This window comes from Xenopus tropicalis, chromosome 9 (assembly GCF_000004195.4).
Source record: "Xenopus tropicalis strain Nigerian chromosome 9, UCB_Xtro_10.0, whole genome shotgun sequence".
Taxonomy (NCBI): Eukaryota; Metazoa; Chordata; class Amphibia; order Anura; family Pipidae; genus Xenopus; species Xenopus tropicalis.
In genome coordinates this window covers 89,479,889-89,495,693 of record NC_030685.2, presented here as the reverse complement: position 1 = coordinate 89,495,693, position 15,805 = coordinate 89,479,889, and the positions used below count along the sequence as shown (strand labels likewise).

Below are 15,805 nucleotides of genomic sequence, written 5' to 3'. Positions count from 1 at the left end.
CTGCTACTAAGTAGCTCTGTGTGTCTTCACCCTAATCCTTACTATGGCAGTCACGGGCGAGAGAGTCTGCATTTGGGGTTTGTCTTGATGCACTAAGGGGAAGTAAACCTATAACCATGCTGTAAATCAACCACTGGCCTCCATTACTTCGTATGGCTTTTACATTATCAGCTTCATTCCTGTAGGTGAATGTTGTTAGGGTCCCTGACCCCGGCAACCAAAAAAACATTCACTGTGACGGTTGCATCTTTATTGCTTCCTTTTCTTTTCCCCTGTTCAGCTCTCATTTTGATTTCATAGCTGCTTTCTGGTTGCTATGGCATTAAAGCCCAAGCAACTAGATAACTTCAAATTTCAAGACTGCTGTAAAACAAAAATTAAACTGATGACCATTTGCTACAAACATGATACTAAACCTTTGTTTATATGTGAACTTCCCCTTTAAATCAAGGCACAAAAGCAAATAAATGACATAATAACAGCGCTGGTCCATCCGGTCACTAGCGTGGAGCTGCAACTGCCCCTTTGTTACCCCAGCCCTGAGCTAATACAGGAGTCAGGGAGCTTACACCCATACATGGCCACTAGAGGTCGCAAGAGACAAAGGTAATTAAAGGGCAACTGACTCGCATGGAAATGTGCAGCCGATTACTAAATGCACTTTGCAGAAGAGGTTTTTCTCCCACAGGTTTATGAGATATAAATGGTTTATCAGTGCCCCCTGGGCCTAAGGGCTCCTATAAGCCCTCCCACCTGTGGCTGCCAAATCATTGCATTCTATATAAAGGGCAATTGGTTGGTCAGAGCTACATCACATGACTTTGATTTTATCCTCCTTTATGGATTTTAATTATAACGCAGGGTGCAGGGTTAACTCATTCAGTGGCTAGATTTACAAAGCCAATAGCCGCCCAGCCCGTAAGCTTCCCTACAGTGCAAGGACCTGACACACGTGAAAGGGTTAATACCCCTTACCTGCGTGGGTTAAGGGCACGTGTGATATACACATGGGTGTGTTGTACTACAACTCTCACAATAACGGTACAATCACATTCCCTATAGAGCAGGGGGTAGAACTGCCCCACATCCCAGTAGAAAGTAACAGTACAATCACATACCCTATAGAGCAGGGGGTAGAACTGCCCCACATCCCAGTAGAAAGTAACAGTACAATCACATACCCTATAGAGCAGGGAGCAGGGGGTAGAACTGCCCCACATCCCAGTAGAAAGTAACAGTACAATCACATACCCTATAGAGCAGGGGGTAGAACTGCCCCACATCCCAGTAGAAAGTAACAGTACAATCACATACCCTATAGAGCAGGGGGTAGAACTGCCCCACATCCCAGTAGAAAGTAACAGTACAATCACATACCCTATAGAGCAGGGGGTAGAACTGCCCCACATCCCAGTAGAAAGTAACAGTACAATCACATACCCTATAGAGCAGGGAGCAGGGGGTAGAACTGCCCCACATCCCAGTAGAAAGTAACAGTACAATCACATACCCTATAGAGCAGGGAGCAGGGGGTAGAACTGCCCCACATCCCAGTAGAAAGTAACAGTACAATCACATACCCTATAGAGCAGGAGCAGGGGGTAGAACTGCCCCACATCCCAGTAGAAAGTAACAGTACAATCACATACCCTATAGAGCAGGGGGTAGAACTGCCCCACATCCCAGTAGAAAGTAACAGTACAATCACATACCCTATAGAGCAGGGAGCAGGGGGTAGAACTGCCCCACATCCCAGTAGAAAGTAACAGTACAATCACATACCCTATAGAGCAGGGAGCAGGGGGTAGAACTGCCCCACATCCCAGTAGAAAGTAACAGTACAATCACATACCCTATAGAGCAGGGAGCAGGGGTAGAACTGCCCCACATCCAGTAGAAAGTAACAGTACAATCACATACCCTATAGAGCAGGGGGTAGAACTGCCCCACATCCCAGTAGAAAGTAACAGTACAATCACATACCCTATAGAGCAGGGAGCAGGGGGTAGAACTGCCCCACATCCCAGTAGAAAGTAACAGTACAATCACATACCCTATAGAGCAGGGAGCAGGGGGTAGAACTGCCCCACATCCCAGTAGAAAGTAACAGTACAATCACATACCCTATAGAGCAGGGGTAGAACTGCCCCACATCCCAGTAGAAAGTAACAGTACAATCACATACCCTATAGAGCAGGGAGCAGGGGTAGAACTGCCCCACATCCCAGTAGAAAGTAACAGTACAATCACATACCCTATAGAGCAGGGAGCAGGGGGTAGAACTGCCCCACATCCCAGTAGAAAGTAACAGTACAATCACATACCCTATAGAGCAGGGGGCAGGGGGTATGAGGTAGGGCAGGCAGGTTGAGCCTGAATAGAATAGAAATGGAGCCTCTGCCTATACTGCCCAATTGCATGCTGGGTATTGTAGTTTTATATAAATCCTTGCTGTAGGCTAATTGTTAGATACAAACTACATTACCCAGCATGCAGTGGGACAGGCACACTAGGGGGAAAACTTTGGTTAGTTTCCAAACTACAAACCCGCTAAGGCTCCAAAAAATAGCCCAAACCTGCACCTTGGCGGGTTTGTACTTTGGAAACCCTCCTGGGCTTTAAACTAGTAGCCCAATTTGTCAGAAAACCCGCCAACCTGGCAAACGGCAATATTCTCCAGTGCTTTTGCGGCTGTGTGGTACATAATGGCGCTAGATGCTATTGCCCCCATACACAGTTGGGTTACTGAGGTAACTACAGGATCTTGGGCTGTACGGCTGAAGCCAACCGCCGCGCCTCTATATAATACGCCTAAATTGCGAGGTGACTGGTTGTTGTTGCCCGTATCCAACATGGACGCAGAAGCGGTTTCCGCCTCAGCCAAGATGGCGGCAGTTTTGCAGGTGACCGCCCTCTCTGGCCGGCGCAGCTCTCTATGGTGGGGGTTGGCGCGCTTGCGCAGTGGCGCTTCTATTGAGCAGTAAGAGCAGCCGGGGCGGGGAGTCGGAGCCAGACGGGAGGGACAGCAGCGATGCGCCGGGGCCTGGAGCGGCGGAACAGCCGGCAGCCTTAGTGTGAGAAGCGGCCTCCCCGGCACCCACACAGCACAGCCTCCCCCAGGTACCCAGGGCCCAACTGACAGGCCCGCCCTTTGTACTGCGGCCTCCCCCCCGGCCTGTGAGCTGCCCCGGCCCCGAGTAGTGACAGGCAGAGCAAGGTGCCCCCTCCCCCCGGAGCTGCATCTGTCAGCCCCCTGCCCCAGCTAGCCTATACAGGGCCGCCATCTGCCCCACTGGCCTGGGTATTGTGCTCTTTATCTGCCCCACTGGCCTGGGTATTGTGCTCTTTATTTGCCCCACTGGCCTGGGTATTGTGCTCTTTATCTGCCCCACTGGCCTGGGTATTGTGCTCTTTATCTGCCCCACTGGCCTGGGTATTGTGCTCTTTATCTGCCCCACTGGCCTGGGTATTGTGCTCTTTATCTGCCCCACTGGCCTGGGTATTGTGCTCTTTATTTGCCCCACTGGCCTGGGTATTGTGCTCTTTATTTGCCCCACTGGCCTGGGTATTGTGCTCTTTATTTGCCCCACTGGCCTGGGTATTGTGCTCTTTATTTGCCCCACTGGCCTGGGTATTGTGCTCTTTATCTGCCCCACTGGCCTGGGTATTGTGCTCTTTATCTGCCCCACTGGCCTGGGTATTGTGCTCTTTATTTGCCCCACTGGCCTGGGTATTGTGCTCTTTATTTGCCCCACTGGCCTGGGTATTGTGCTCTTTATTTGCCCCACTGGCCTGGGTATTGTGCTCTTTATTTGCCCCACTGGCCTGGGTATTGTGCTCTTTATTTGCCCCACTGGCCTGGGTATTGTGCTCTTTATTTGCCCCACTGGCCTGGGTATTGTGCTCTTTATTTGCCCCACTGGCCTGGGTATTGTGCTCTTTATTTGCCCCACTGGCCTGGGTATCCGCCTATTAACTTCTCATCTGGCTATTATGGCTGCTACCCCATTCATTAACTGCCCCATAGGGGTACATAGGCACCATTGTTTCCTCTGGGGTAACTAAATAGCTCTCCCATGTGGGGTAAATAGATATTGGGGGGTAAGTGGGCAGCCCTTGGGTGTATTGTGTTACTGCCTGTACTGCTTGGGGTATTAGTGTGTTACCTGCACCACAAAGGCGAATTGTGTAGTAATTACATCACTAAGGGGCACTGTGTCTCATCATTGGGGGGGGGAGGGGCTTCTGTATGTGTTACCTGCCCCCCTGAGGGGCACCTGTGTGTATGCGCCGTGGGTGGGGGGTGTCACTATATGTCTTGTACTGACGCCCAATAAGGGTGAGTTGGGGTGTGGGTGTGGCCCGCCGGGTACTGTTGCCTTGCCCGCCGGGTACTGTTGCCTTGCCCGCCGGGTACTGTTGCCTTGCCCGCCGGGTACTGTTGCCTTGCCCGCCGGGTACTGTTGCCTTGCCCGCCGGGTACTGTTGCCTTGCCGCTGCTGCACTGGGGCCTCTCTGTGTGTGTGTATTTGTGTGTTATAATATCATTTCCCTCCTGCCCCACTGGCCCTGTGACTATTACTGCCCCTGGAGGAGGGGCTACACATGCCCTGATACCCCCAGTGCTGCCAGTAACTGCCCCACAGAGGCGTGTGTGTCCCTGCATTGGTGCGGGGGCACTTGGGGTGTGCGCAATACATTTCCCTGCACAGCCGTGTTACACCTACACCCGGGGGAGGTAGAGCTGCATTGCTGGGAGGCGACTGCCTCTGTATTTAGGCCTCGGGGTGCAACTGCGCATTTATTGCACCACTTGGGGGCAGAAACAGTTCATGTGTGTTGTGTTTATAGTATTGCGGGTGCCAAAGGGTTACCAGTGTCTCCCCCTGTAACGCCGGGTGTGTTTGCACTGCTGTATGCGACTAATACCAGGCTGCGTTCTGTTAATGGACCATTGGCGCTGGGGCGATTAGAACTCACTGACAGGTTCTGTAAGTGCCGGCCCGTTCCCAGTGGTTCTTAATGTTCTTTTTATTGGGCTTATTAACCCCGCGAGAGACTCCCTGCCCTGCCAGGCTCTGTGTAGCCCTTCAGATATTGCCATCAATTATGTACCATCTATGTGCAGCGCCATTAGGGCGATCCCTCCCTATCCGAGTGCCTACAGCTGCTTTAACCCTTCCATCATTCTCTAGTCCCACCCTGCATAGAGGGAGTCAGGGAAATAACTGCCCCGTGTTACATGTGTAGCCCCATCAGGGGGGCAGTTGTGATGCGTCTGGGTGGGAATTACTGACACTAACTGCTGTACTCTGATGTCACCCTAATGCTCCGCGGGGGGTTTGGGGGCTTCTGGGTCTGTGAAACTTGTGATTTTGCTTCCAGGGATTCCTGCAAGTCAGTGACCCCCCCATGTTACAGGGATGTGCAGGAGCGGCCCCACCTGCCCTACGGAGAGTGACAGAGGGAAATGGAATTTAGGGATTGGCAAACGTCAGGGTTTCTCCTTATTATAATGGGGAATAATATCCTGAAGCGCAGTCTCGCTGCTGTCTGCCAGCGCTCGTATTGATTGGCCGGGCTGATGTCATACGCTTGGCTTCTGTCTGCTGTCTCTGCGAGAGTGCCAGGCGGGCCCCTTCCTTCTCCTCTAGATAGCCGTATAGTAGGGAGAGATGGTGCCTATAGTAGCAGTGGGGGGATAATAGCCTCTGGGCAGGGACTGGGGCTGTGGGATAGCAGGTATAGTAGGGAGAGATGGTGCCTATAGTAGCAGTGGGGGGATAATAGCCTCTGGGAAGGGACTGGGGCTGTGGGATAGCAGGTATAGTAGGGAGAGATGGTGCCTATAGTAGCAGTGGGGGGATAATAGCCTCTGGGAAGGGACTGGGGCTGTGGGATAGCAGGTATAGTAGGGAGAGATGGTGCCTATAGTAGAAGTGGGATAATAGCCTCTGGGAAGGGACTGGGGCTGTGGGATAGCAGGTATAGTAGGGAGAGATGGTGCCTATAGTAGCAGTGGGGGGATAATAGCCTCTGGGAAGGGACTGGGGCTGTGGGATAGCAGGTATAGTAGGGAGAGATGGTACCTATAGTAGCAGTGGGGGGATAATAGCCTCTGGGAAGGGACTGGGGCTGTGGGATAGCAGGTATAGTAGGGAGAGATGGTGCCTATAGTAGCAGTGGGGGGGTAATAGCCCCTGGGAAGGGACTGGGGCTGTGGGATAGCAGGTATAGTAGGGAGAGATGGTGCCTATAGTAGCAGTGGGGGGATAATAGCCCCTGGGAAGGGACTGGGGCTGTGGGATAGCAGGTATAGTAGGGAGAGATGGTGCCTATAGTAGCAGTGGGATAATAGCCTCTGGGAAGGGACTGGGGCTGTGGGATAGCAGGTATAGTAGGGAGAGATGGTGCCTATAGTAGCAGTGGGGGGATAATAGCCTCTGGGAAGGGACTGGGGCTGTGGGATAGCAGGTATAGTAGGGAGAGATGGTGCCTATAGTAGCAGTGGGGGGATAATAGCCTCTGGGAAGGGACTGGGGCTGGGGGATAGCAGGTATAGTAGGGAGAGATGGTGCCTATAGTAGCAGTGGGGGGATAATAGCCTCTGGGAAGGGACTGGGGCTGTGGGATTGCAGGTATAGTAGGGAGAGATGGTGCCTATAGTAGCAGTGGGGGGATAATAGCCTCTGGGAAGGGACTGGGGCTGTGGGATTGCAGGTATAGTAGGGAGAGATGGTGCCTATAGTAGCAGTGGGGGGATAATAGCCTCTGGGAAGGGACTGGGGCTGTGGGATAGCAGGTATAGTAGGGAGAGATGGTGCCTATAGTAGCAGTGGGGGGATAATAGCCTCTGGGAAGGGACTGGGGCTGTGGGATTGCAGGTATAGTAGGGAGAGATGGTGCCTATAGTAGCAGTGGGGGGATAATAGCCTCTGGGAAGGGACTGGGGCTGTGGGATAGCAGGTATAGTAGGGAGAGATGGTGCCTATAGTAGCAGTGGGGGGGATAATAGCCTCTGGGAAGGGACTGGGGCTGTGGGATAGCAGGTATAGTAGGGAGAGATGGTGCCTATAGTAACAGTGGGGGGGATAATAGCCTCTGGGAAGGGACTGGGGCTGTGGGATAGCAGGTATAGTAGGGAGAGATGGTGCCTATAGTAGCAGTGGGGGGATAATAGCCTCTGGGAAGGGACTGGGGCTGTGGGATAGCAGGTATAGTAGGGAGAGATGGTGCCTATAGTAGCAGTGGGATAATAGCCTCTGGGAAGGGACTGGGGCTGTGGGATAGCAGGTATAGTAGGGAGAGATGGTGCCTATAGTAACAGTGGGGGGGATAATAGCCTCTGGGAAGGGACTGGGGCTGTGGGATAGCAGGTATAGTAGGGAGAGATGGTGCCTATAGTAGCAGTGGGGGGATAATAGACTCTGGGAAGGGACTGGGGCTGTGGGATAGCAGGTATAGTAGGGAGAGATGGTGCCTATAGTAGCAGTGGGGGGATAATAGCCTCTGGGAAGGGACTGGGGCTGTGGGATAGCAGGTATAGTAGGGAGAGATGGTGCCTATAGTAGCAGTGGGGGGATAATAGCCTCTGGGAAGGGACTGGGGCTGTGGGATAGCAGGTATAGTAGGGAGAGATTGTGCCTATAGTATAAATACAACTCCCAGCACTCGCTGACAGCAGGAAACTGACAGTTTCAGTGAGTGCAGGGCTCCTGATTGGGCAGTTCTGCCCCACAATGCTGAGCTGTGAGACCCGGCACCACTATAGACTCGGGTACATTTCAGCCTTTGTCATGCCTGAAAGGGAAAGCTGCCTGTCATTACGCGCGGAGGCTGCGGGGAGTTGCTCGGGGCAGTACAATGGCCGCTGTACAGGGGAACATTCCTGCGTTGCAGCCGATCGTACTGCGCGGAGTTACTGCCCCGAGGCCGTTACCCCCTGTGGCCCCGGCTATTTACTAATGGAGCAGAGGCAACTGTAATTACCCTGCTGTCTCACCCCGACACTTCCTCTCTCTGCCCTCACTGGGAAATGTAATTAACCAGCTGATTAACCTGACAGGTTTGGAGAAGCTGATTGGTTGTTTAGTTTTATGTCCATTTATTGCTCTGGGGGCAAGTGGGGAGAGGTGATGGGGCAGGTACTGGGAGCTTGTTGCCTCTGGCAGTCTCTTTGTGTCCGTTAGGGACTCTCATCCAGAGCGGCCTCAGCTCCAACTCTATTATCCTCTATATAGTGCCAACATATCCTGTAGCGCTGTACTGAGATTACCCATCATTCCCATCAGTCCCTGCCCCAGTGAGCTTACAATCTAAGGTCCCTATCCCATTCCCATCAGTCCCTGCCCCAGTGAGCTTACAATCTAAGGTCCCTATCCCATTCCCATCAGTCCCTGCCCCAGTGAGCTTACAATCTAAGGTCCCTATCACATTCCCATCAGCCCCTGCCCCAGTGAGCTTACAATCTAAGGTCTCTATCCCATTCCCATCAGTCCCTGCCCCAGTGAGCTTACAATCTAAGGCCCCTATCCCATTCCCATCAGTCCCTGCCCCAGTGAGCTTACAATCTAAGGTCCCTATCACATTCCCATCAGCCCCTGCCCCAGTGAGCTTACAATCTAAGGGCCCTATCCCATTCCCATCAGTCCCTGCCCCAGTGAGCTTACAATCTAAGGCCCCTATCACATTCCCATCAGTCCCTGCCCCAGTGAGCTTACAGTCTAAGGTCCCTATCCCATTCCCATCAGTCCCTGCCCCAGTGAGCTTACAATCTAAGGTCCCTATCACATTCCCATCAGTCCCTGCCCCAGTGAGCTTACAATCTAAGGTCCCTATCACATTCCCATCAGCCCCTTCCCTAGTGTGTCCTGTGTGTAACTGAGCTGGGGCAGATATTCTTGTTGTACCCCCTTTATGTTATTTATTCTGTGCTTTCCCAGAATTCCCTGCTGCATTTTCCCAGAATTCCCTGCTGCACTTTCCCTGGAAAAGACCATTGACCTGTAAATAAACTGTATCGTGCCCCTCCCCGGGCCCATCCCCACCATTGCTTTATGGGAAATCCAGAGCACGGGGCAGATTCCCTCCTTTCTGTGCGTTAGTACCTTCTTCAGGGGCTGATGGTACAAGTTGAATGGAGTCACAGAGAGTAATGCAAATAAATTAAACAATGCCCCCAGTTGCCGTTACTAAGGATTTAGCCCAGAGCCTTATAAGGGCGGCTGCAGAATAGATGGAGTCTCCGATCCTGTGGATTTTCCAACTTTTCCTCCATTGATAGGGAATTATTTACTGGTCGGGATTGAATCACTTCTGTGTTAGAGACTTCATTGCAGCACTGCTGGCAGGAGAGGCTGCAGCTTGGTTGAGCTGTGAGCCCAAGTGAGCTGAGCCCAAGCCTTTATATAAAGTGCAAATACATAACCCATAAGCCCACCCCAGCCTTCCTAACTGCCCCTTTCTCTCCTTTCAGCCCACCCCAGCCTGCCTAACTGCCCCTCTCTCTCCTTTCAGCCCACCCCAGCCTGCCTAACTGCCCCTCTCTCTCCTTTCAGCCCACCCCAGCCTGCCTAACTGCCCCTCTCTCCTTTCAGCCCACCTAACTGCCCCTCTCTCTCCTTTCAGCCCACCTAACTGCCCCTCTCTCTCCTTTCAGCCCACCTAACTGCCCCTCTCTCTCCTTTCAGCCCACCTAACTGCCCCTCTCTCTCCTTACAGCCCACCTAACTGCCCCTCTCTTTCTCGTTTCAGGGCACGGAGCAGAACTATGTACCTCTGGACCAGTGACTTAGGGTTACAGTGCCTCTCGCCCTGCTCGCTGCAGGTTTAACTTGGCCTTTTTATATCCGGGCAGCTGCTCGGCAGACACATGCCGGATTGTTCTCATTCCCAGGATTGTATCTCTGAAGGCCGAACCCTCGTCAGCTTTTTGGCAACAAGAGGAGCCCGGCTTGGCGCATTCACTCGAATCATTGGTGACCTTGTGCCCCCTACGGTGCCCCCTTTCCTAGGCCCAGAGCTATGGAGCAGGGAATGGACTACTGGCTGGGGCAGATACAGCAGAAGGATGTGGGCAAGAGGCTGCAGGTTGGACCGGACCTGATGGAATACCTGTCGGACAGACAGAAGTCCATAGACCTGGAGCAGGACCAGACTGTGCTGGATAGAATGGTCGATGGACTTGCCACTTCCTGGGTGAATTCTAGTAATTATAAGGTAAGGCCCACCGTGCCCACCGTGCCCATTACAGGTGCCCCCTGGTTGCCGTATGCTGCTGAAAGCAGTAAAATGTCTCGCCTGTGCCAGTGCTAATATAACAGTCCCTGCCCAAAGGGGCACTTACCCTTTATTGGGCGCTTAAGGCTGAATTGGGCGCCATTTTGGCACATTGTCAGTAGGTTGGTACTGGCTGGGCCGGCCCGTTTGTGGCTAGCTTTAGCCTGATGCTGGTTTCTTTAGGCAGTGTGGTGGTGATTGTTTAAATCTGTGCAACGTTTGCCCGTTGAAAATGGCTGAGCTTTGTGTTGTGAGACCATAGTTAGGCCACACCCACAAAGGGGAAGTATTCCCACACACGCATCTCATGGCTGTTGATGGGGTTGGGATGTGGCCGTGCAGAGAGAAGGGCAGTTTATTTACTGAGCAAATATTGACGTCCTGCTGCTTTCCAGGCATCCATGCCCCTCCCACATATCATCTTTTAACCCTTTTGTTTACCCAAACCTACATTGTGCCCCCACAGGCCTGACATGTAAGTGGCAAACTTGGGGGGTCCTGGGTGAAAACAGTAATGTAAACACTGTGTATTTGCCCCATACTAAGCCTTCCTGATTGGCTGGCCTGGGGTGGAGCTCTGTGTGGGTGGAGCTGTTCCCAATAGCGTGAGATATGGCCACCCCATTGTGCTGTTGGTTGGGCACGTACAGCCCAGTGTGGGGCATCCAGGGAGGGGGCATTCCTGTTCCTAATGGTTAGTTCTGTTACTGAGTGGCCCATTGCCTCCTGCTGTGAGTCGACGGGACAATAACCCCATATGGCTACTGTCCTAAATCCCATGAAGCCCCTCCACTCACTCACTTGTGGCTTTTCCCTGTATCATGGCAAGCATTACAGCTAGGGTTTACTTTCCCTTTATTCAGTAAAACAGGTAACACTGCTTGAGCTCCTACTATTTAGCTCTGTATTTGCCTGTATGAGTGGGAGCTGCCATGCTGATCTCCTGCTATTATGTCTGTCTGTCCCTTTCCCTTCCCTGCACTGCTGGTTCTGACTCCTGATACAACTCCCCAATATCCATTCATCCCTCATTCTCACTGGGTTTATAGTTATGTGTAACTGTCACTGTGTCTGTCCCTTTCCCTTCCCTGCACTGCTGGTTCTGACTCCTGATACAACTCCCCAATACCCATTCATCCCTCATTCTCACTGGGTTTATAGTTATGTGTAACTGTCACTGTGTCTGTCCCTTTCCCTTCCCTGCACTGCTGGTTCTGACTCCTGATACAACTCCCCAATACCCATTCATTCCTCATTCTCACTGGGTTTATAGTTATGTGTAACTGTCACTGTGTCTGTCCCTTTCCCTTCCCTGCACTGCTGGTTCTGACTCCTGATACAACTCCCCAATATCCATTCATTCCTCATTCTCTGCACTGCTGGTTCTGACTCTTGATACAACTCCCCAATATCCATTCATTCCTCATTCTCACTGGGTTTATAGTTATGTGTAACTGTCACTGTGTCTGTCCCTTTCCCTTCTCTGCACTGCTGGTTCTGACTCCTGATACAATTCCTAATAGCAGGTTGTTAGTCCCCCAGTCGGTGGCATTGGTTCCTCACGTACATGTAGGGCAAATAGAAACATGAAGTGACCCACTTGCTGAAGAAGTTGAATGGGAAGTTCAGTTCTTGGTTTGATTGGCAGATAAGGGCCGTGTGTGTGTGGGGGGAATAAAGGGGAAGTAAAAACAAAGGGGCAGATCCTCGATAAACTTGTACAGCAGTTGGTTGGCTGAAACTGATGAATGGGCGGAGTGATGAGTGACCTATTGGCCTCTGTGCCGGCTCATTGGCTGGAAGTGGGTGCCTATTGTGCTGCCCTGTTGGGCCGGGGGTACCTGGGTACCTGGGGTTGGTGCAACAGGCAGTTCTGACTAAAGCTTCCCGTTCCCCATGAAACACACATTCCTGTTGGTGGGCGAGTTCTCGGCAGTTGAATGGAGTTTGTGTGTTTCCCTCCCAGTACAGTGAAGCCCCTTGTTCCCCGGCGCCGGCACAGCCCCCATTACAGACCTGTAACCCATGGGGAATTCACTAGAACCTTCTCTTGTTCCTGAGCGTTAGTGCTGGGGGCAGGGGCAGCTCCTATTACCCAGGCTTCAACTCCTAGCAGCCACAAACCAGGGACCCTCGGCCCGGGGAATCGGTTGAACTAGAACCAGAACCAATGGCAGGGCCCGGTTACTGCAGGGAAGGGAGCTACGTGCATTCCTGCCTGTGTAACTCCAGAACCAGAACCAATGGCAGGGCCCGGTTACTGCAGGGAAGGGAGCTACGTGCATTCCTGCCTGTGTAACTCCAGAACCAGAACCAATGGCAGGGCCCGGTTACTGCAGGGAAGGGAGCTACGTGCATTCCTGCCTGTGTAACTCCAGAACCAATGGCAGGGCCCGGTTACTGCAGGGAAGGGAGCTACGTGCATTCCTGCCTGTGTAACTCCAGAACCAATGGCAGGGCCCGGTTACTGCAGGGAAGGGAGCTACGTGCATTCCTGCCTGTGTAACTCCAGAACCAATGGCAGGGCCCGGTTACTGCAGGGAAGGGAGCTACGTGCATTCCTGCCTGTGTAACTCCAGAACCAATGGCAGGGCCCGGTTACTGCAGGGAAGGGAGCTACGTGCATTCCTGCCTGTGTAACTCCAGAACCAATGGCAGGGCCCGGTTACTGCAGGGAAGGGAGCTACGTGCATTCCTGCCTGTGTAACTCCAGAACCAATGGCAGGGCCCGGTTACTGCAGGGAAGGGAGCTACGTGCATTCCTGCCTGTGTAACTCCAGAACCAATGGCAGGGCCCGGTTACTGCAGGGAAGGGAGCTACGTGCCTTCCTGCCTGTGTAACTCCAGAACCAATGGCAGGGCCCGGTTACTGCAGGGAAGGGAGCTACGTGCATTCCTGCCTGTGTAACTCCAGAACCAGAACCAATGACAGGGCCCGGTTACTGCAGGGAAGGGAGCTACGTGCATTCCTGCCTGTGTAACTCCAGAACCAGAACCAATGGCAGGGCCCGGTTACTGCAGGGAAGGGAGCTACGTGCATTCCTGCCTGTGTAACTCCAGAACCAGAACCAATGGCAGGGCCCGGTTACTGCAGGGAAGGGAGCTACGTGCATTCCTGCCTGTGTAACTCCAGAACCAGAACCAATGACAGGGCCCGGTTACTGCAGGGAAGGGAGCTACGTGCATTCCTGCCTGTGTAACTCCAGAACCAGAACCAATGGCAGGGCCCGGTTACTGCAGGGAAGGGAGCTACGTGCATTCCTGCCTGTGTAACTCCAGAACCAGAACCAATGGCAGGGCCCGGTTACTGCAGGGAAGGGAGCTACGTGCATTCCTGCCTGTGTAACTGTAGGAGGAGGGTAAATAGTCGGGTAATAAATGGTACTTTAATCCCAGATACAGGTTTGACATGTACAGGGCAATGGCATTTATGGCTCATTCACTAACACAGGCGCTGAACTGCACACTAGCCCCCGGCAACCCCACCGCCCCCCGGCCAGTGTGTGTGAGTGTGTGTGTGGGTCACCGTACTGGGCCAGTTTAGCAGCTCTATATATATTCACTATAGAACTCTGTATATATTCACTATAGAATCATTGTGCCGCAACCCCCCCCCCCCCCGGGGCATTGACCCAGTACTTATACCCTAAGCTGGTTTATGGGGGTCATTCTCTGTGTGCCATGGTGTAACAGAACCAGGGAAGCCCAAGTTACTTGGCAATGAATGTACCTGGTGTGTCTGGGGGCATTGGCTCCTCAGTGGGCACAGGGAAGGGGCAACTAAGGGTCAGTTTTCTAGGAAATGCCTATAAAGCTCCAATGCCAGTGTGCCCCCCCCCGTACCACTTAACCCCCCCATTGCCTTACATGCACACTTATGCTTCATCACTTTGCTTGTTTACTCACACTCAGCTGAGATAGACTCCTGTTTGCCTTTCCCCTGCGCCTCTTGTGCCCCTGCCCGCACCTCGGTGTCATATTTATTTATAATCTGCCCTGCTGGTGCATACAGGTGCCCTACAGGTGCCCTATTGGTGCATACTGGTGCCCTGCTGGTGCCCTATTGATGCATGCTGGTGCCCTATGGGTGCATGCTGGTGCCCTATGGGTGCATGCTGGTGCCCTATGGGTGCATGCTGGTGCCCTATGGGTGCATGCTGGTGCCCTATGGGTGCATGCTGGTGCCCTATGGGTGCATGCTGGTGCCCTATTGGTGCCCTGCTGGTGCATGCTGGTGCCCTGCTGGTGCATGCTGGTGCCCTATGGGTGCCCTGCTGGTGCATGCGGGTGCCCTGCTGGTGCATGCTGGTGCATACGGGTGCCCTGCTGGTGCATACGGGTGCCCTGCTGGTGCATGCTGGTGCATACGGGTGCCCTGCTGGTGCATACGGGTGCCCTGCTGGTGCATGCTGGTGCATACGGGTGCATGCTGGTGCATACGGGTGCCCTGCTGGTGCATGCTGGTGCATACGGGTGCCCTGCTGGTGCATACGGGTGCCCTGCTGGTGCATACGGTTGCCCTGCTGGTGCATGCTGGTGCATACGGTTGCCCTGCTGGTGCATGCTGGTGCATACGGTTGCCCTGCTGGTGCATGCTGGTGCATACGGTTGCCCTGCTGGTGCATGCTGGTGCATACGGTTGCCCTGCTGGTGCATGCTGGTGCATACGGTTGCCCTGCTGGTGCATGCTGGTGCATACGGTTGCCCTGCTGGTGCATGCTGGTGCATACGGTTGCCCTGCTGGTGCATACGGGTGCCCTGCTGGTGCATACGGTTGCCCTGCTGGTGCATGCTGGTGCATACGGTTGCCCTGCTGGTGCATGCTGGTGCATACGGTTGCCCTGCTGGTGCATACGGTTGCCCTGCTGGTGCATGCGGTTGCCCTGCTGGTGCATGCGGGTGCCCTGCTGGTGCATGCGGGTGCCCTGCTGGTGCATGCGGGTGCCCTGCTGGTGCATGCGGGTGCCCTGCTGGTGCATGCGGGTGCATACGGGTGCCCTGCGGGTGCATACGGGTGCCCTGCGGGTGCATACGGGTGCCCTGCGGGTGCCCTGCTGGTGCATACGGGTGCCCTGCGGGTGCCCTGCTGGTGCATACGGGTGCCCTGCTGGTGCATACGGGTGCCCTGCGGGTGCCCTGCTGGTGCATACGGGTGCCCTGCGGGTGCCCTGCTGGTGCATACGGGTGCCCTGCGGGTGCCCTGCTGGTGCATACGGGTGCCCTGCTGGTGCATACGGGTGCCCTGCGGGTGCCCTGCTGGTGCATACGAGTGCCCTGCTGGTGCATACGGGTGCCCTGCTGGTGCATACGGGTGCCCTGCTGGTGCATACGGGTGCCCTGCTGGTGCATACGGGTGCCCTGCTGGTGCATACGGGTGCCCTGCTGGTGCATACGGGTGCCCTGCTGGTGCATACGGGTGCCCTATGGGTGCCCTGCTGGTGCATACGGGTGCCCTATGGGTGCCCTGCTGGTGCATACGGGTGCCCTATGGGTGCCCTGCTGGTGCATACGGGTGCCCTACAGGAGC

At 53.9% G+C, this 15,805-nt stretch overlaps 1 protein-coding gene across 1 annotated transcript in view; it reads left to right on the top strand.

Moving 5' to 3' along the window:
* Window positions 1–2,949: 2,949 nt before the first annotated feature.
* clasp1 (cytoplasmic linker associated protein 1) overlaps window positions 2,950–15,805 on the top strand; it is a gene marked incomplete at its 3' end in the record, with an annotated part of 89,250 nt that continues 76,394 nt past the window's right edge. Inside the window, 2 exon segments of the mRNA NM_001097239.1 lie at window positions 2,950–3,120; window positions 9,754–10,218. Of these exon segments, the coding sequence (NP_001090708.1) occupies window positions 10,024–10,218 (195 nt within the window).